A 19,183-nucleotide genomic window follows, 5' to 3' on the forward strand; every position below is an offset into this window, starting at 1 on the left:
AACACATTAAATCAATTTCGTATGGTTACGCTTTTGTCACCAAGAATGAGAGTGGCCTAACACACTTTTACTGAACTCATATCTGGAATGAGATATAGACTTTTATATATATATATTTTATATATAGACAATTATATTAAAAATGTTGACAACTTGAGTAGGCTAATGAAACTGATCCGTCTCCTCTGTTTACCTGGTACTGCTGTACTGGGTTCTGTGGTTCTGTACTCGTCCCTGCAGAGATGCGCGCTGTCACAGACCACGTGAGGAGGATAGTGTCCATGGCAGAGCGCTTTTGCTGCTGACACACTCTTCTGCTGCCGCTGATGTGGACTCTTGGGCAGAGACTGGAGTTCTTACTCCAGTCGACTCCATGTAAGTGCTCCTCTTCTCGGTTGTTTCTTTAATGTTTTGCTTTTAAGCACGAGGATGGCGTGGCCGTGCATCAGCAGAGTGTGCTGCTTGGCTCGCTTCTGGAACCAGTTCGATAAGTCGGACTTGTCAGTTCCACTGACCATTCAAAACTACTCGGACATTACCGAGCACGAAGTGCGCTCTGTCACCAAACAGGTTTCTGCGTCCGAGCGCGCACCGGCCAATGACTACTCCAACCCTCCACGCGCCTCCGCTGCAGCGCGCGCGGATGCCCGGACACCCCGGGGCTCGTTCAGGACGCAGAGGGAGCCAAGTTACAAACCTCGTGAGGAACACCGCCCGCCCGATGTGCCTTTCCCATCTGTAACTCAATCTCAATACAAGCAGGATTACAAGCCGTGGCCCATCCCCAGAAAGGACAACTTCCCCTGGATCGGTAACGGGACTAGTTCTGAAAGCCCTCACCGAGGGAACAGAGGAGAGAGAGTCCCGGGGCAGAGCACCGAACCGAGCCCAACCAGTTCATACAGGTGGGTATAGCCTTTGATAGTGTAGAGAGCAATCAAAGTTTGCAGCCAGGGCGTAAACCGTTTCTTTGCATGGAATAATATTTAATAGGACTGTGCAGTTATGTATTATATATGATATTCTTTTTTTTTTCTTTCCAGACAAGAGTTTAGGCCCTGGCCAGGAGCGAAGCCGGCTAAAAGCAGCAGAAAAAGCCTCCCTATTCAGTGTGCTACACCTGGGACAGAAGCATCCCATGTGACTCCTGAGACCAGCTACCAGGCGGCCTACAGTGGGGACAGGTCTGCAGGACCGTCCCATGACAGTGCAATCCCCTCTGCCTCCTCTAATGTACAGACTGTCCCTGTGCAATCTGCTCCAACCCACAGTCCCTCCAGCACCCAGCACAGTATTCTGCCAGAGGGAGAGGTGAGTTTGATGAAATGAGCTTCTCATCTCTGATCACTCATTTATACTTGTGTTTGGTTCTGATTAAGGCCTACTTTTTTTAGAATATTCTCTTGAAATTCACAGAAACAGTGATGCAGCAAAAGTGGTTTCAAGTGACCCAGCTGTATAAAACGGGCCATGGACCAAGTGTTAGTTTGGGAATAATCTGCTGGTGCCTCTCTCAAGTCTTTGACCTAGAATAGTGGTTATGCGAGTCAATCTGCCACAGAGGACCTCTATTATTCCAAATGAATGACATTAAACTAAGTACGCCTATCTGTATCCATTTTATTTAGCTGCTTACCGTAATTTGAAATAAATCATACTGAACTAAAATGTATTTGCTCTTTATATATTAATATTATATCAGGATTCTGTTTACAGTACACATTTCAAACACATCCATCTTTAGGACATTCAAAACTGAAATATGTATTGCTAAACAAATACCTTTTGTATCCTGCATGGTATGCAAAACAAATTGAATACTTGGTTGATATTTTTATCCCAGATAAACTGCTGATGAACCCCCTTAATTTATCCCTTCCCATGTACACTTGCTTAGAACGGTTTTTGTCCCTTTATAGCTGATAAAACAGGACAGCAGTATGTTCTCAGAGGTTTCAATCTAAATTGATTGGTGACAGGATTTGCCCTCAACTCACCAGGTTGGTTTAGATTATAACCTTTATTCCCCGACCTCTCTTGTGTGCCGCCCTCCATTCTGTGCCATCTGTGCAAAGACCGTGCTCTGGACTCAGTAATTTGATGTGCTTTAGTAGAGATGTGTTATTTGTTGGCTCCACTGGCCTGACTCTGAGCTTAGCAGGATGTTCAGGGGGAAAAAATAAGTAATTAACGCATTGCAGTGTAGAAAGTGGCGCTCCTGGTTATTTGCATAATGTACCGAGTAATGAAGGTGCTCTGTTAAAACGCTTGGTGTCCTGACCCAGTAGGGAAGATGGAGGTCAAAGTGAGCCATGTACACTGGCCCAATTTGAGTCATTTGAGCACAAGATTGTAATGTCAATTCAAATATAAGTAAAGTAAGTTATACTGCTGCTATAAAAGTAAGTTAAGGAGCAGAGTTACTGTCTTTCCTACGCATTGACATACATGTCTACAACATATATATAGTATAAGATTATCAAATGTAATAGTAAGGTCCTAAGTTGTGCAAGTTTGCATCCCTGGCAGAAGTATCTTTGCTGGCATTTGTACTATGGGCATGACACAATGATATCACACATCTCCTTCCAGACTGCTCGAACAAATTGAGCAGAAAACAGTGGATATTTAGGGACAAATAATTGAATTGCTATTTTTATGTACCAAAATGAAACCAGTTGTTGCCAACATACTGCAACAAAAAAATTCTCATTTACGCCTCATCATTTCCACAGTTTTTTTTTTTTTACCGGCGTTGGTTTGATCATGCTTTAAACTCCCCCGGTGACTTGAACTGTCTGACATCACTGAACGCACTGCACACGCGGGCGACTCCAGCAGAGAGACGTACGGTGCTGTGGAATCCGCAGTGTGCTGAGGATGAGCAACACAAAGCCACTGGATGGGAAACATGTTTAGCATGCGGGAAAGTCTTCCTCTGCAGCTTTTCCAGATTTTGTTATTCCCCTGTGATTTAAGACTCTGGTCCCCCGGGCAAAGATATTTAACTTTTGAATTGGAACACGGTGAGATTATATTTTGTGGAGTAAAAAGCAGCAGCTCACAGTGGCTGGGACGACATACTGTAACAAGCTTTAGGCAGGCTCGGGGGACAGAACAAGCTCAAGTTCACAGTGTTTCCTTTGCTTCACTTGTTGTATCCACATAAAGCAGGATGTCTCTCTCTCTCTTGGATCTCTGCCCTGTGGTAGATGAAGGCCTGGTTCTACTGTGGGGCAGTCGCTGGTTAAAGATGATCTCCCACAAAGCTTCCAGAACTGCACATTGCTCATTAATTTGTTTAATGAGCAGGACACTTTTCCACCTTCGTGTCTCTGTGGAGGTGTTATTGCTTTGACTGGAGATAAACAGGTGGTGCTTCCTGGCCAAGTTACAGGCCAGATCTGTGGAGAGGAGACCCAACTCACAGACAAAATGCAATCTTTTCATTTAATATGCACCCTCACATCATGTCTCCTGCCAGAAGCGAAGGTTGAGTACGAAGTGAATATACTGTAGATAAGCGAGGATAAGAAAACCTCAGCGCAAGGAAAGTGGGGGCAAGAGTGCAGCGTGTGATGGATTATCTGTTTAAGAGCCTTGTTGCACACGGTTGCAGTCTTTTTGGTGCTGAAGCTGTGTTGTAGTGTGAGGAGGATGGAATAGGAGGGCGAGGGAGAAGGGGTGAGCAGGTTCATTCTCACATACACCAACATCTGTGTGCTCACCACCCACGGAGCTGCAGTCTCATGTGTAGAAGCACAGGGACACTGCACCTACCTTCTCGAAAGAGGTGTCTCCACGCTCAGCAGCAGACATGTGCAAGTCATCGGAAATAGCCTGGCCTCATTTTAACACTGAAGCTCATTAATGTCATTGGAAGAATACAAATTAAACAACCACTAGTAGAATAAGAATAAACATTGTCACATAGGATTTAGGAAAACGGCTTGTCTCGAAATGAATGCACTGTAAAGAGTAGATTTATAGTAATTAATTAATGATCACTGAGCTTTCCTGAACATCAATATTTGACGTGAAGTGTTTTTCATTGATTGGATAGGGACAGTGCATATTAATGAACATCTGTAATGGTCACTGTGTAAATATGCTCATTTTATCATTTTTCCATGCTGGCTCTTGTAATGTTTGTGATGTTCACTGACAGAAAAAAGGGGAAAAAAAAGTTGGCGATAGTTTGCGATTTTTTTTCCATAGACGCAGATTTAATTCAAGGTACATTAAAATGTGCACCATAAGGTTTATAGCAGTAGGCTCCTCCCCTGAATAAGAGATGCTACATCTCAGTGGGACTTAATAACATCAGCCTGTCCAGGGACGACTAGAGCACTTGAGCTTCAACCTGGTGCATCTCCTGTCAAGTTTAATGTATATTATCAGCTGTCCCTGTCTCAATAAATGAATACAATATCTAGCTACAATTACTTACAATGTTAGCCACGTCGTGCTATAAATACAAAAGTAGCAATTTCAACAAAACTGTGCCTTATTATTTGGGTATTTATGCAGATTTACTTTTGTGTATGTATTGATAGTGTACGCTGCACTTTTTAATAAAAAAAAATAATCTGAAACTCATGTATACTTTTCTTTCCACTTTACAATTGTGTGGAGCTTTGTATTGCTCTTTTACAAAAAAATGCAATAAATATGTTTAAATTTGTGGTTGTGACGTGACAAAATGTGGAAAGTTCCAGGTAACAAATACTTTTAGTACTAGTATTTGGTCCCACATGTTTGAAAAAAAATATTTTTGGACAGGACAGATGAGCGTGAAAGGGGGATGAGAGAAGGGAGGACATGCAGTAAATGTTCGGAGTCGGGAATCGAACTCTCGACACAGCAGCCGGCTGCACTTGGAGCCTGGCATGTGTGCGGCACTTTAACCTTTCGGACACCGGGCAGCACAGTCCTGCACAACTTTGTGTGTGCTTTTTCCAAGGCGCAGTGTAGCTCAGCATGATTCTTGTAGGGGTTTTGAGAAGATCTGCCATCAGCAGAGCAGCAGAGCAGCAGTAAGCGAGCATAAAGCAATCCATTTGTGTGTCTCTTCCCTGACAGTGAACACGATTCTCTCTGACGGCGCAGTCTGACCAGTCTCCTCTTGTTACACCATTCCTCCACAGCCCGCCGCCCTGCCCTTCATCTGTGATTTCTTCTTTCTGCAGGAACATTTGGTGAGGACCAAACTGCCCCCCAACCCCAATGCAATCTTTCAGAGTGGATCCAGGGTCTTCAACATCTGACAGTGTGACAAAGCAAGAGGTTTTATTTAAATTCATTCCAGGACAGAAGAAACTATGCAAGGATTGGGTTGGAGAATGGATAAGAATACGCATGACTCCTATAGTTATACATTTTGCTACTTGTAAATTAGTTGGAATGCAGCTCTAAAGTTATTTTATTCTGAACAGCTGGAAGTATACATACGTTTTGTGTCAGGATGTATTATTTTGATGTTGCTCGTAATGCTTGAAATTCTAGTTAAATTCTCAACAGCAAGTTTGTCTAAAGCACACAAATGAAAATGTTAAGTTAGTCTTTTTTGTACAATGTAATGAATATGTGTCTTCTAAATCTCAATAAAGTATTCCCTTTTACAATTTCAACTACTGGTGCCATTAGAAAAAACAAAATGGGGATCTGGTTATCAGGTTATTTTCATTTATTACAAGAATATTAGTTATATTTTTGGTTTGCACTAAAAATGAAACAACAATTGAGCATCTTCAGAATAGACAAAACCTCAAACTCATTCAGAGCAGATAATCACTCATCAACATCACATGACCCAACACATTCACTTAATTAAATACACAAAGTATTCACAGTGGTGACGACATCCACACAAATTCATACTGTTGCATCATTGCAGTCCATAGATAAAAATAAATGCCTTCCATTTCAAATCGATTAAACATTGTGCGACTCATGATAAATACATTAAGGTCATTTGAACATTTAAAAGCACTTTCAGCTGGCACTAGTCCAGGCTCTTAACAAAATAAATATTTTCCTTGTGAGTCTCTTCAACAGTATTTCAGCAGTGGGTCAGAAGTTATTGTGTTATTATTATTCAAAAAGCACATGATTGAGGCTTTACAGATTTTGATGCAAGCCCCCGTCACTTGCGTCTGGTCTTTTTATTCAGTTTTAACATTTCTGGTTGAGCATTCAGGCAAGAGAGGTCGTGTCATAATTGAGTTGCATACAAGTAATTTAAGCTTCAAAGCTCAATGGCTTTGTCTGAGAGTGAGTGATGTTAAATACTGTAATAAATGTAAACAAAAACACATCTCAAAATATGCTTTTGTAGGAAACGTATCTCACATGAGTTCAATGTTTCACCAAGAGTATCAGTGAGGTTAGTGGAAGGTTTGGTCCAAAGTGAGCCATTCAACTGTCGTGATTCTAGTTGCATTAATTGTTCTTCATGAGAAAGCCCATGTGTGTGTTCGAGAGGAAGTCGCATGTGGGGATGTTGCCGAGCGCCTGGTGGACGTTCATGGCTGTGATTTCTCTGGGAGTCCTGGGAAAAAATACAAAAAAACAATAAAGACTGTAATATATCTTTTTACAGGAGGACAAACCATTTTATGAAAAGGAGGGAAAAAGTATGACAAAGCTGTTAACTTTTGTTTCTAATTAAAATATTCAGTATGTCCCTGTTTGTTACGAAGGAGATGTTATTGCTTTTCCTGGAATGTTCCATAGTATGTGTCTTCATAACAAATCAGATTTCAGCTAAGTGCAATATTAAATTAATTTAAATTTAAAAATGAAAAAGCTTCTTCTTTGTACCACTAAAGGCTTTTAAATGCATCACTTTGGCTTTTTTCATAAGAAACACTATTTTACAAAAGACAAAAACTTGAAAAGGCCCGAAAATACTGCCTCACCTGTTTTGAGAAGATTTGGCACAGGCCACAGCCAAAGCTTCTCTTAAAACGTCACTTGAAAACTGCTCTGTCGCCTGTAAGAGCAAGAATTGTCAGAACACTCTCCTCCAAACCAAAGAGTAAAGCTTAAGGAATACGTCAAAAGCATTTTGCCTTTAGTAAACAGAAATAAGATGAGACATGTTTGTTCCGACAGTCCTAGGACTAACCTTCAAAATCATGGCTTCAATTACTGGTGCAAACACATTTTTGTCGACCTCCACCGGCTGGAAGCTCACTCCAATCTGCAACAAATGAAAAACAAAGACTCTGACATAAAAGTGATGACAGCAGCTTTCATCAAATTTAGAAGCTTCCCAAAATCCGGTCATTATCTTGCACAAACTGTAATGCGGTTCATTCCAACCTGCTGAGCCGTTTCACAGACAAACTGGTCCGAGGCGCTGGGTCCCAGAAAGAACTTGGGCTCCGAGTCAGCCTCCTGCTCCTCCTCTTTGACCTTGAGCTTGTGACACGGAGGTGTTATGGCGATGATGTCCACAATCTCGTCATGCACTTCCTCCGGCTCCGTCTTCAGCACCGCCTGCATCTGCTCCAGCCGCTGCAGCAGCTCCTCTGAACCGCACAGGGTCGAAGGGCATTCTGGGGGGCCGCCACACCATTGTTACACAACAACTGACATTGAGCAGAGAACATTTGCTCAGGAGTAGCAAAATAAAAAGGCTAAGGTCGAGTATTACTAAAGAGGGTTATGCTGAAGTGTTTTGGGAATAACATTTTACTAGACACAGGATAGAAGTAATGGGAACCTAATGGAGGCTACGTGCTCTTTAGCCTTATACGTTAATGGATTGCTAATGCATTATAGAAACGTAGCAGCACTAAACCCACACATGACATGAAAGGGGAAAGCAAAAAATATAGTTCTTTAAATGACAAAAAACTGAGTACGGTGAAAATTACAGAGTGCAGAGTTTATTCCAACTCTCTTGCAGAAGTGGCTCACCTGGCTCACTGTCGATCTGCGTGAGGATGTCCTCGATGGACTCGTCATCGTTCTTGCGCTGGGGCTCGGGGTCAGGTGGTGTGTAGCCCCTCTGTCGACACCACTGCACCACGTCTCTGGTTTTGGGAGGAGTCAGAGCCTGGAGGCGCGGAGAGCGGTCCAACACGTCCTGGACAACGCGCTTTACAGCAACCGCTCGCTGAAGCTGAGGGGCAAAAGTGTGTTAACTGTCAAAATAAGTCAGCCCAGTATGGAGTTTGTGAAGCTATATAATGCTTCTGCTGTGCTGGAATACATTCTCCAGAGATAAATAACATGACATGAGAGCCATTGGAAAAGATGACAGCAAAGTGATGGTTAGTTTTTACAACGTATTGATGAAGGCATTAGGGAGATAAAGGCACAGGCACAAATACGCCAGGAAGACATGAGGTAAGCACAAACTGCAGCACAGAGCATGAAAACAGATCACACCAAACAAAAAAGTGCCAACAATGCACTTTATCAGACATGTTACAAATACCTACTGTGAGTAAGTGATCTTTTGCATTTTCAGCAGTATGAGTAATGTGACATTACAAGAGTCAAGGCACAAGTACAGTAAGAGTTGGCACAGTACCTCTGAAGCTCGGCGCTTGCCAATATTCCAGGAGTAATACTGCTCATTAGAGGAGGCGCAGAATGGATGGGAGTCTTCAGCTGAAATTAAAATTGAGAAATGATAGGATACGGTACACATTTTCTTTTGACAAAATAAATGGAGGCATGTCTTCATTGTACTGAAATCTGACTTACTTTTATTTGGTACAATAAGAGGAAACCTCTTCACAATAGCAGTCAGAAGCTGCATCATGGTCTCAATGTGCTCCGTACTATAGAAGAAAAAACATTAAAATGTTGTTATAGCTGCCTGGTTGAGATTGCAAGGTCTATATTAGAAAACTAAAACATCTTACTCAATGAGGTTGTGTGGGGTTTCCAGCCCTTGCTCTTGTTTGACGGCAGTTGAAGGTGCAGCGACGGGCATTTGCAGAGAAGAGGTGACAGGTGTGGGTGGACCAGCAGAGCCTGCGCCAGGTTCAGTTTTGACTGCAAAGACATATAAACAAAAATATAAGAGATACAAAGTATACTTGAAGTCTGTAAAACCAGCAATAAGTTGGTTCCTTCTAAGAACAGTTAAGAATGTCATAAATTAAGAAATTAGAGATGAGTGCCAGAATTTTCTATAATAAATTGAATTCTAAAATAAAATGAAAGCTGATGCAATAAGGCGGGGTGCAGTAGGGATTGACCCCGCTCACCTTGTGCCAGAGGCAGGGCAAGGGAGGGAGGCACCTGGATGGCAGGGCTTTGGGAGCCTCCCGCCGCTCCAGACAAGACGGAGGACGGGGAAGAACAACTGGACACTGGGCCTTTGTATAGTACTAAATGCACATAGGAAACACACACAAAGTACACGATGGCTCAATTCTCCATCAATAACACTAATAGAACACCTGAGCGAGCAATTAGGAAGCTTAGGGTGGGCTTACATTACTAGACCAATCGAACTGCGGATCCACGATTACTCACAACTGTTACTACATCATGTGCGCAGATGTTCCTCAGAAGAAGAAAAAGGGAACAAACTCCACTTGAAACACTAGTCGATGATATTATGGGCCCTTACTGCTCCACACTATTGTGTAATCCAAAACTATCAAAGGCAGGACCTATATCTGCCTCGTGCTTTGTTTGACCTTGTGTGCATCTGCCCTTATTTCATTTCATTCTATCCACTTAGATGCAGGACAATACATATACTATCTTTGATTTATGCTAGTATATATACACACACATAGAACTGTGGTTATAGCTCATGTGAGTTCAATGACCTTTACCTTTGCCTACAGGCATAAGTAATGTCTGAAGGGCTGCAGACCCTGGGCCCACACCCAGCTGCTTGAGCTGGTTGGCTGGGATAGTCAGCAACGTTGGTTGGGAGCCAGAACCACTAGCATGAATCTTCAACATACCTAAACAAAACAGATAACAGATTCATGTTAGCATCCTTGAAGCATGCACTTGAAAATGTAATTCAAGACTTTTCTTTGTGCACCTGAGAGAGTAGCCGTGGATTTTCCTGCCCCTGCTGCCGGCCCACTCAGTAATGATGCTGCAGTGATGAGTGACGCACTGTTGCTTTTGGGCACACTGACCACTGCCCCTGTCCCGGTGCTTTTACTCACAACAGTCGCATTAGTCATGCCTTTAGCGGCTGCTCCTACACCAGCTGAACCTGCTGCACTCTTAGCGCCAGAGTTCGCGCTGCCTTTGACCAATGTGGTCACTGCAGCCTTTGACAAGTTCCCCCCGATTGCAGTGCTGGCATTTTTAGCTGCACTGATTACTGCTGCTTGGTTTGCTGCCATCAGGAGTGAGTGCTGATGCGACGAAGCCTTTCCACCATCAGATGCCTGTTTAGATGAAACAGAAAAATATCAAATAAAATGTACCAAAGTATGTTACATGAAACATATCATGAAATACTTTTACACCTTCAAGGCACTCAAAGCACTTTAATTAGCAATATTAAGGAAGTGTCTTGCCTAAAGACACAGCATTTCCTTCCGCCACACTGTGGGATTCCAGCGGTCTCACATTCAAGTACTATCAAGGCCCTGTCCTGCTTAGCTCCCGAGAGCTGACAAGATCGGGCATTGGGATGCAGGTATGTCCATTCAAAAGGCTCACACAGCTCCACTCTTTACATCCTAATGTATGGATAATAGGGACAGGAAGCCTTTTTTTTTTTTAATCCAAATTAATTGCAAATCTGACTAAAATTAATTGTGAGCCATCGCAATTAAAAACAGACCCTCATTAAATCAGTTAATCACGATTAATTACATAATTTTCTTAATTATGTAAATTTAGACATTGCATACTTTTAACATTTAATGAGTTAGTAGGTTATGTTTTAGGGTTCTAATTAGGCCAACACATAAGTTCTTTAACATAAGCCTGGTCAGTGGTCAGAGCCACTCGCCCACAGGTTGGTGGTGCCAAGTCCCTCAGATTATTGTGACCTTGGGCAAGACAAAACCTAAATTAAATCAATGTGTCAATTTTTTTAATGCGATTAAAAAGGAAAAAACATGATTATTTTCCCTACCATAATAGTAACCTTATATTATGCCAAATGGACTAAAACTTCTGTTACTGTCTTTTGCAATGAATTGTAACTTGCCTGCTGTTGGCTGACTGCTGGTGCCGTGCTGGAGCTGGGAGTGGCGCTGGCAGCAGTGATGACTCCTCCGGTCATCCGCAAAGTGGTTGTTCCTGGTTTGGACAAATGACCCGCTGCGGCTGAAACTGTCTTCACCTGAGTGCCTTGAGAGCCTCCAACCACCTGCCAACACAAGTAATACATGTAAAAATAATGAAAGACAATAATGATTTTTGACTTTAGAGCAGACCTGAGCTAAAATGGCAGCTTTCTGTCCAGCTGTGACCCGAATGGCCTGTGGAGAACCACTTGGTGAAGATGAAGCTGAATGACCTGCAGAACCAGACCCTCCGGCCTGCTTTGAGCTCTGTGACGGCTGACCAACCAGAAATGTACCCTAGGAACAAACAGAAACAATTTTAGAACAAAGGAATAGTGTATTTATCCAACAAGACCGACCCTCATTTCCTTTGAGCAGCAAATATACTCAAACAATCAACCACTTTAAGGTCAGACACTTATTATGTATTACATATAAAGTTGTATACTTCATAACATTCCCTAATAGCAATGGAAGCATGAAAGTTGAAAGTATATCAATATTTCTTATAGAACAGCTGTAATTAAGGCACTGGATGTTAGTGCTAGATAGTTGGGTCCAGAGGGACAAGTGATCTGTTTGCCAAGGTAATTATTTAATTTCTGTTGGTAAACTGGCCTAGTCTGTTATATTTTTGACTTGTTTAGGTTTTATTTTGTAGCATGAGATGAGATTGTAGAAAAAGATTCAGTTGTGGTAATCCGGACAGGGTTTCTTTTTTCAAACAAGACATTTCAACTCCAAGAATCATTCTCAATCTGTGGATCTAGTCTGAGAACTATTTATCATACTCTGAGCTGTGTAAACCCTGCCCACTGGGCGGAGCCACATGACATTAGCCTGTCCGATATATCTATTTGTTTGGATCATTTTACATCCCCCCCTCCCAACAAATCTTCTTTGTTAACCCAACAGCCCTGTAATGGGCCATATAAATCCTATTGTTGGCTGGCAGCAGCTCACTCATCACAAGTGGTTCATGCCAAGCGACCAAAGCCATCATAATCTACGAGAGTGAAATTGTACTTGTAAAAAAAGGGCAGGGAAAGTTTGTTATAACTCCTTCTTTTGGGCAGGACCAATTTGAGCTCAGCAGAATGTGAATGCAACCTGCTCAAACCATTTCCATCAGAGTTAAAATGACTTTCAGATTGCGGTCGAAACAAGTGTCCAGAAGACAAAGATGACCTTTGAAACCTTTTCTACAAAGGCACTGAATGTAAAGTGTATTTTATGAAAAAATAAAAGACTGGCCAGGTCGATCTGCTTTTATAAAAGTAATAATTCTGTGTAAAAATCACAGAGAAAAGCGTTGAACCAGCATATAATCTCACCTGTGGGGTCTGTTTAAGGATGTAGGATGTGTAAGAGAGGTTGGATGGCAGAGTGGTAGAAGTAGAAGAGGAACTCTGTGCGCCCCCAGAGCTGGCAGTCGAGCTGCTTTGAGACTGCTGACCTACATTACAGAAAGAGCCAATATTTCCAACACAGAAAAACAATTCAGTCTTCTCAATATCAAATCCAGAATATGTTTTTACTGTTTTATATGTATATTCACAAACATATTTTATTGTATAATAAATAGAAGCAAAGAACCAGAAAAGTATCTAACCTGAACTTGAAGCCCGCAGAATAGCGCCTTGTGGGATGAGAAGCAGCTTGCCTTTTCCTGAGGGATTTTTGCTGTTCGTTGTGAGATAAAGCTTGGTGCCTGGAGGAAGGTTTGCCAGATTTGCCAGATTGTTGGCAGGTAACTGAAGAGTAGCCATAACTAAAATAGGCACATAAGTGTCATTACAAAGAAAACATTGTGATTTATAAATCCACATATGTAAAACCGTTATGTAAATCCCCACCTCCACTTTTGCCACTTCCAGTAGCTTTGGCACCAGCTTGCTGACCAGAAAGACCAGCTGATCCACTGACAATGGCCTTTGCAACACCTTGAGCCAAAACCTGTTTCCCACCAATCACTTTAGAGGCTGGAGAGCTGCCTTTGGTGACCAGAAGCTGTCCACTGCTGATAGCCACCTGTTTGACTGCAGACTGCAGTGTGGAGCTTACAGGGATGCCCATCATCTAGAAACGACAGAACGCCTATAGTTTAACACTGAGCCAGAGACAGGGGAGTTCTATGTTGGAATTTACAGTTTAACTGTCAGATTTGTGATATGTTGACCTGGGCTGCGTCCGAATGTTGGTCAAATCTATCTGACAGGCACATATTAATTGACAACTGATCATCAGACAAGTCATGGATCTCACAAGAAACAACAAATGGACTTGATTATTAAACTTGTGTTGGAGATCTTTTTACAGCTCAAGATAAGGTAAGTGGCTAACGCTAGCGACAATGTAGCGTAATGGTTTATTTAAGAGTGGTTTATTCATAATAAACGGGTTGCCAGTGCGGTAAAACAGCTCTTTGATCTGCATTCATTCAGTGGTGCTTTGTCGTCAACTGTTGTTTTTCCACAGTATGTATGGAAAAGTGTGGACGCACATATCTGGGCCTGTCCACATTGAACAAAAATCGTCTCTGTTTAGACTAATACAATAAAGATGAATATCTATATATACACATCCTTAACAACAATAAAGATAAGGCTCAACATTACAGATCATAATAATTTGAATTTCCATCTCAAATTCAGACCTTGCAAGTGGTTGTCCCTCCTGGTTGTTTCGGTGCTGACATAGATATCATGTGACCTCCTTTCACAGCCACGAGCTGGTGGGCTGCTGGAGCAGGCGACTGCTGCTGTTGCTGCGGGCTGGTTGCCGTGGAGACCATCTGCTGCTGCTGCTGAGTGGAGACTTCCCCAGGCTCCTGCTTTATGATGACCTGCACATGAACACAGCGAGTTCAAAACACGATCAGTTCAAATTCCATTCGAATGCATGAATTATAAAACACATAACAAGTGAATTTTGAAATGAGAAACGATCCATGTCTCAACAGGATAAGATCAGAGAAACGTAGACGCATAGCTAATCGTAAAACAGAATATCTTATTTATGAAATTTTTTACAGTTTCATCTGCTTCCAACAAGACTAGAGAAATAAATAAAAGAATATGTCAGGTTTTGAAATGTATTCATGTTAAATGTCTTTAAAGTGGCAAAGTCATGTCTCAAAGTGAACTGAGGACTGAAACCTCCCGCTCGCTCCACATGAACAGAAGGATGCCCTATTTAAATCCACTGCCAATGCACCGGCACATGAGCTAAAAATGACACTCTCCGATCTAATTATACTACAGTTTCTCAGAGGTACAAAGGCTGTGGGTTTCTTCATTAGTGTGGACCTCACCTTTACCCCTGAAGAAAGCAAGGTGCCAGTGTGAACTTTGGGTCCAGGAGATCGAGCTCCCTGAGTAACTGATTTGGACGAAGGACTTCCTGTGGAGGCTGTAGACAAAATTGCACAAACATGAGCTATGGTACAGTTCAAGTTCAAGTTGGAATTTAAAATTAAGGGACACTTTGAGTAATTAGTGGATTGAAGGGCATTACTCTCAGTGGTACTTGGAAAAACGTCAGAACAAAATACTGTGATGGTTTTGGGATGACACACCCACATCAATCCAGCTTTATGAAACGCACTTGAAAGCACTTTTTTCTTTTGTGCTGTGGGAATGTGTGGGAGGGACCGGGTGGGTAAATATGACTAATGAAATGAAACTAGAAAATAAAGTAAATACAGAATCCTGGATTGAAAGGTTGTTACTGATGGCTTCTCCTTATGTAACGGACCAAAAACATTAAAGAAAGTGTTGTGATTCTTGTTCACTTTTAAAATGCAAGAGCTCAGATCAAGGTGTTGTTTTGAAGTAAAAGCTGAAGAATGTCCACAAAAGAAGATACCGGTAATAGTGAATAAAATGTGTGTTTAACTGAGTGATACTGAGTGATACTTACTGTGGACAGGGGTGGATGCCGTGGGTGTGCGAGGTAGTGGTGAGTGGCTTGGAGTAGAGATTGGGGAACCTGATGAAGAAAATTTATTTTAAATGTATAAATCACATATATATTAATCCGAACCACTGTTGAAATAATCCACTCTTACCTGACACTATTTTACAACTCATTGTGATTGGTTGAAACAACTTTCCTGGGGACTCGGCGGGGCTGGGTGGCTGTCCTTGAGGGACAATTTTACAGCTGGTTGTGATTGGTTGAAAGGCAGAGGTACACTGAGGACCCAGAGTGACCCTCTCACTGGTTTTAGGTCGTGTTGGAGTGCGTTCTCCAGCAGCAAGATTAAAGCCTAATTAAAATGACATTTGTCAAAATGTTTCAAACACATGTACCGTAATGTGAACCGTACAAGAAAATGATTCAATCCACAAAGAAAAAGTTAAAGCAAGATTTTCTCTACCTTTCTCAGAGAGTTCATGTGGAATGGGGGAGCTTGAGGGTCCGTGTGTTGGGGTCAGGGATGTTCTGGAGATGGGGCTTGATGCTCTGGGAGCCATCTTGGATGATGAAGGTTGAGGAATAAAGTCCTCCCCAAGAGAATCCCGATGAAGCTCCACATCAACCACCTGCATCAAGCAGAGAATAATATCAATAAAACAGGAAATAATGTGTCTTCATGTTGACAACCTACAGTTTCTGCTCCTAAAGTCTGAAGACCAGTGTAGGTTCGGTCCAGCTACAGAATATAAAGAGAGGCTGAGTCAGGCATAACTTAATTGAAGTACATACATCAATACAACATTATTTGATCTGTTAAAATGTGTGATTCTCATGTGATTAATTAAAAACCTACTTTTAACTGGTGTATGATGTCAATACGTTTGTTACGAGGATCTTTGAAGTGAATCTGGATCCTCACAGGAAATTCACCCCAACCGCGACGTGTCAAATGAAATGGAGGTTCACTACAAAGAGACATAACATGAGTATAACATCATCTTTCCCACATCTCACACTCCTCTCACTTGTAGCCATGATTGTGCCAGAAGGTTCACGCATTGGATGATTTAGTTTTTAATCTTGGTGTAATTGTTCCCGCTCATACTTGTGCACCCTTGTGTAGAGGGCGGAGCTTCATTAGGCCCTGCGCTCACACGATACATACAGCCCGTTGGTGCCCCCTGGGAACGCCTTTCAAACAGAGTGCAGGGTTCAATTGGGTTTTTTTGTCTTCTAATGACTGTCTGTACTTTTAAATGCAAGCTCTGTTTTATTTGTTCTTAATGTCTTATTGGTGGAAAGGTTTTTATGATTTGTGTGCTGTCGTGTCTTTCCTTTTGCCTCAGCTCATCCTTGTAAAAGAGGATTTGATCTCAATGGTTTTCTTACCTGGTAAAATCAAAGGTTAATAAAAATTAAAATAAACAAATTTATTTTTCAAATCAGCTTCAATATAGCTACAAAAAAGCCAGGTCCTGCCATTTTTGTCATCTAAAATATTCAGGAGGAAAGGGCTCAGGATGAGGACTGCTGTTAGATAATTAGAGCATATCCAAAAGAGGGCAGTAGATGACCTCTATGACTGTGTTGTTTTTGTTTTTTTAGCTAAAAGTCTGGAAAGTTCTAACCCGTGTTGCATAACTGAATGCCTTTCAATCTGACTTCCATGCAGCCTTTGGCATGACCGCTCATGCTTGAAAAAGAGGTGGCGCAAGCTACTGTCAAAGTAATAGTAAACATGTCTCGTCATAAACAGATCTTTTTTTTGGGGGGGATTGCGTCTTATGCAAAAAGTAGAAATAATCAAACCTGACTTCCACAAGGTCATTGGGCTTGTAACTAGGATGAAGGAAGAACCAGACTTTTTTCACAAAATGGTCAATACTAGGTTCTCTTCTGGAGCCTCTGACATACACCATCCACTTATGGGTCGACTGGTCGTTCTCCTCTCTCTTATCTGGAGGAATGTACCTGAAATAAAATAAATGGTTACACACTGTCCAAATCAAAATACTATAAAGATTTGTTTCATTTTGTTGCAAAATGTCAGTTTGGTTGTTTTACTAATAACATGTCACAGATGACATACAGCTACATGTGTGATTTGTGTTTCCAAGAACTCTGCCCTATAACACATACGGGTAGATTCCCGGAAAAAGAAAGGGAAAAGAACAAAAAATAAATCAAGAACAAAAGATCTCAGTGTACAAGATACTCAATTCACCCGAAGCGTCAGGCCAAACTATAGAGGAAAAACATATTTGAAGGCATTTAAACATGTATCAAGTCTGAACATGAAGCAAGTCAAATCATGTGTCACCTTGTCAGGACTCATGCTCATCAAAAGAAAACTTGTATGAAATCCTAAACATACTCAATATCTTGTCAACTATAATTGAATAAAAAAAAATATATATATGAATGCTGTGTCAGCTAAGAATATTCTACTGATTATACAACCGTAATAAGAGGTATCAGCTTTACATGATTAAAAGTTGACTTACTTTGATACATTGCCCACTACAATTGTCTTCTTCACATAAAGTCTAGAAGCCTCATCTCCTGTAGTGTGGAAGGTCACTCTTGGTTCCGCACCAATACATGAAGGCACTCCAAAAGTATCCTACCAAAACATAATGAATAAGGTAATCATTTGTTTAGCATTTTAAGCAATCCTTCCAACTCTATTCTGTGTCTTCTGACCCAACCTTGCCAGTGTTTCGTCCAGGTCTACGCTCCAGTCTGCTGCCATCATCTCTCCAGGCAAGATCTCCGTCCTTTTCACCTCCCTCACCTTGCTGAGAGAGGGACTCGGACTCGGACTGGCCTAGAGAAGGAGTCTCCGAATCTTGGTTAAGAGGAGATGAGGACCTGGACGGGGATTCTAAAAACTTTTTGATAGCAGGATGATTCAGTACGGCGGGGTCACTCTTTGTGGTTTGCTATGATACAGAAGAAATGTCAGCATATATTGCACAGTACATGTTAGGGAGTTACAGTTGCAAAACACTCACTTCAGGGTTCTTAGATAAACCAGCACTCGCATAGTAGTTTGCCACTATGCATGCTCTAAGCTTGTCCATCATCCTCCTAGCTTCATGAAGCCTCTGCAAACGAATACAATTACATTAGAGCTAAAATATTGGATCAAATCTGTAATGTTATTGCTAGACACAACAATAATAAGGCCATTACATACATGCTTACCTGATTTATCACCTCAATTTCATGTTCTTTGTTTTTCATTTCCATAGAAAACTGTTCCCTGATGATGTTTTCAATCTTTAGTACTGTCGCTTCTCGAGCTGCCAGTGTTATCATGAATTTGTTGGACACATCTTTATCATGAATTTGTTAATCAATGCACTGGGTGATGGCAAAATATCACTTACCATTGTGTTCATCTGCTTTGTTTCTCTTATTGTTCTGGACAAGGGAAATGTCCTCGTAGTCAGGATCATTGCCTTCAATTTTCCTTTTCACCCCTGACATGATTCCTGCTTGGTTTTATATAAGGGCATAGAACATATCATATTATATGGAGGGAAACTGCTGCTGGTCCACAATAAATAAACAAGTGTTATTTCGAGCTAGCGTGTGGAGATTACAAAAGAAGAAGTGCACTTTGAACCACTTGATTTGATTATCAGTCATTTGCCTGAGCCCTCCGATTGCATTTTGACAATTTGGACAAATCAATTTGCAATAATGCACAACCGTTGAGAGCGTATAAACACACCGCTAACGTGGTGTTGCTTTAAGCTAGCGTGAGCTAATGTTAGCATTCAGAACAGACATTTCTGCAGTTTTTGTTGTAGAAATACAATCATACTCACGGTGTGTTTCTCCACTGGAAGCAGCACTGCTTCACAATAATTGAGTTTTAATTGATCAGGAGCTCACTGTAGACGGCGAATGTTAAAATCTTACAAAATCATAATGCTAAGTCTCCAGTGGTTTAAGCTAGCTAGGCCATTCAGTACAATCTCCACTAGGAGCCGCTATTCTACCGACAAGACAACAAC

The 19,183-nt window shown here is 41.6% G+C and overlaps 2 protein-coding genes across 2 annotated transcripts; one reads left to right on the forward strand and one right to left on the reverse strand.

Moving 5' to 3' along the window:
* Window positions 1-282: 282 nt before the first annotated feature.
* Window positions 283-6,095, forward strand: map6d1 (MAP6 domain containing 1). Its single transcript, XM_072441415.1, has 3 exons — window positions 283-905; window positions 1,044-1,311; window positions 5,190-6,095. The coding sequence occupies exons 1-3, from the start codon at window positions 430-432 to the stop codon at window positions 5,265-5,267; spliced, it is 822 nt and encodes a 273-aa protein (XP_072297516.1). The 5' UTR covers window positions 283-429; the 3' UTR covers window positions 5,268-6,095.
* Window positions 5,669-19,173, reverse strand: yeats2 (YEATS domain containing 2). Its single transcript, XM_072441379.1, has 30 exons — window positions 18,991-19,173; window positions 18,551-18,655; window positions 18,366-18,463; window positions 18,173-18,265; window positions 17,867-18,100; window positions 17,663-17,781; window positions 16,968-17,129; window positions 16,012-16,123; window positions 15,850-15,894; window positions 15,619-15,784; window positions 15,307-15,507; window positions 15,159-15,227; window positions 14,551-14,648; window positions 13,894-14,082; window positions 13,094-13,316; window positions 12,850-13,008; window positions 12,572-12,693; window positions 11,388-11,534; window positions 11,159-11,320; window positions 10,028-10,385; window positions 9,810-9,944; window positions 9,231-9,353; window positions 8,883-9,015; window positions 8,722-8,798; window positions 8,546-8,625; window positions 7,927-8,131; window positions 7,327-7,562; window positions 7,130-7,204; window positions 6,921-6,994; window positions 5,669-6,550 (listed from the first exon to the last, which is right to left on the reverse strand). The coding sequence occupies exons 2-30, from the start codon at window positions 18,648-18,650 to the stop codon at window positions 6,442-6,444; spliced, it is 4,104 nt and encodes a 1,367-aa protein (XP_072297480.1). The 5' UTR covers window positions 18,651-18,655; window positions 18,991-19,173; the 3' UTR covers window positions 5,669-6,441.
* Between the last annotated feature and the right edge of the window lie 10 nt (window positions 19,174-19,183).

Source organism: Eucyclogobius newberryi, unplaced genomic scaffold (assembly GCF_026437365.1).
Source record: "Eucyclogobius newberryi isolate DKJ021-1_F unplaced genomic scaffold, fEucNew1.0.hap1 SCAF_12, whole genome shotgun sequence".
Classification (NCBI taxonomy): Eukaryota; Metazoa; Chordata; class Actinopteri; order Gobiiformes; family Gobiidae; genus Eucyclogobius; species Eucyclogobius newberryi.

Coding starts and splice junctions, on each gene's coding strand:
- map6d1 (XM_072441415.1), top strand. CDS start 430: ATGGCGTGGCCGTGCATCAGCAGAGTGTGCTGCTTGGCTCGCTTCTGG. Junction 906..1,043: donor AGCCCAACCAGTTCATACAG/GTGGGTATAGCC, acceptor TTTTCTTTCCAG/ACAAGAGTTTAGGCCCTGGC. Junction 1,312..5,189: donor GTATTCTGCCAGAGGGAGAG/GTGAGTTTGATG, acceptor TTCTTTCTGCAG/GAACATTTGGTGAGGACCAA.
- yeats2 (XM_072441379.1), bottom strand. CDS start 18,650: ATGTCAGGGGTGAAAAGGAAAATTGAAGGCAATGATCCTGACTACGAG. Junction 8,799..8,882: donor ACCCCACACAACCTCATTGA/GTAAGATGTTTT, acceptor TTTCTTCTATAG/TACGGAGCACATTGAGACCA. Junction 8,132..8,545: donor GCAAGCGCCGAGCTTCAGAG/GTACTGTGCCAA, acceptor TTTGCCCCTCAG/CTTCAGCGAGCGGTTGCTGT.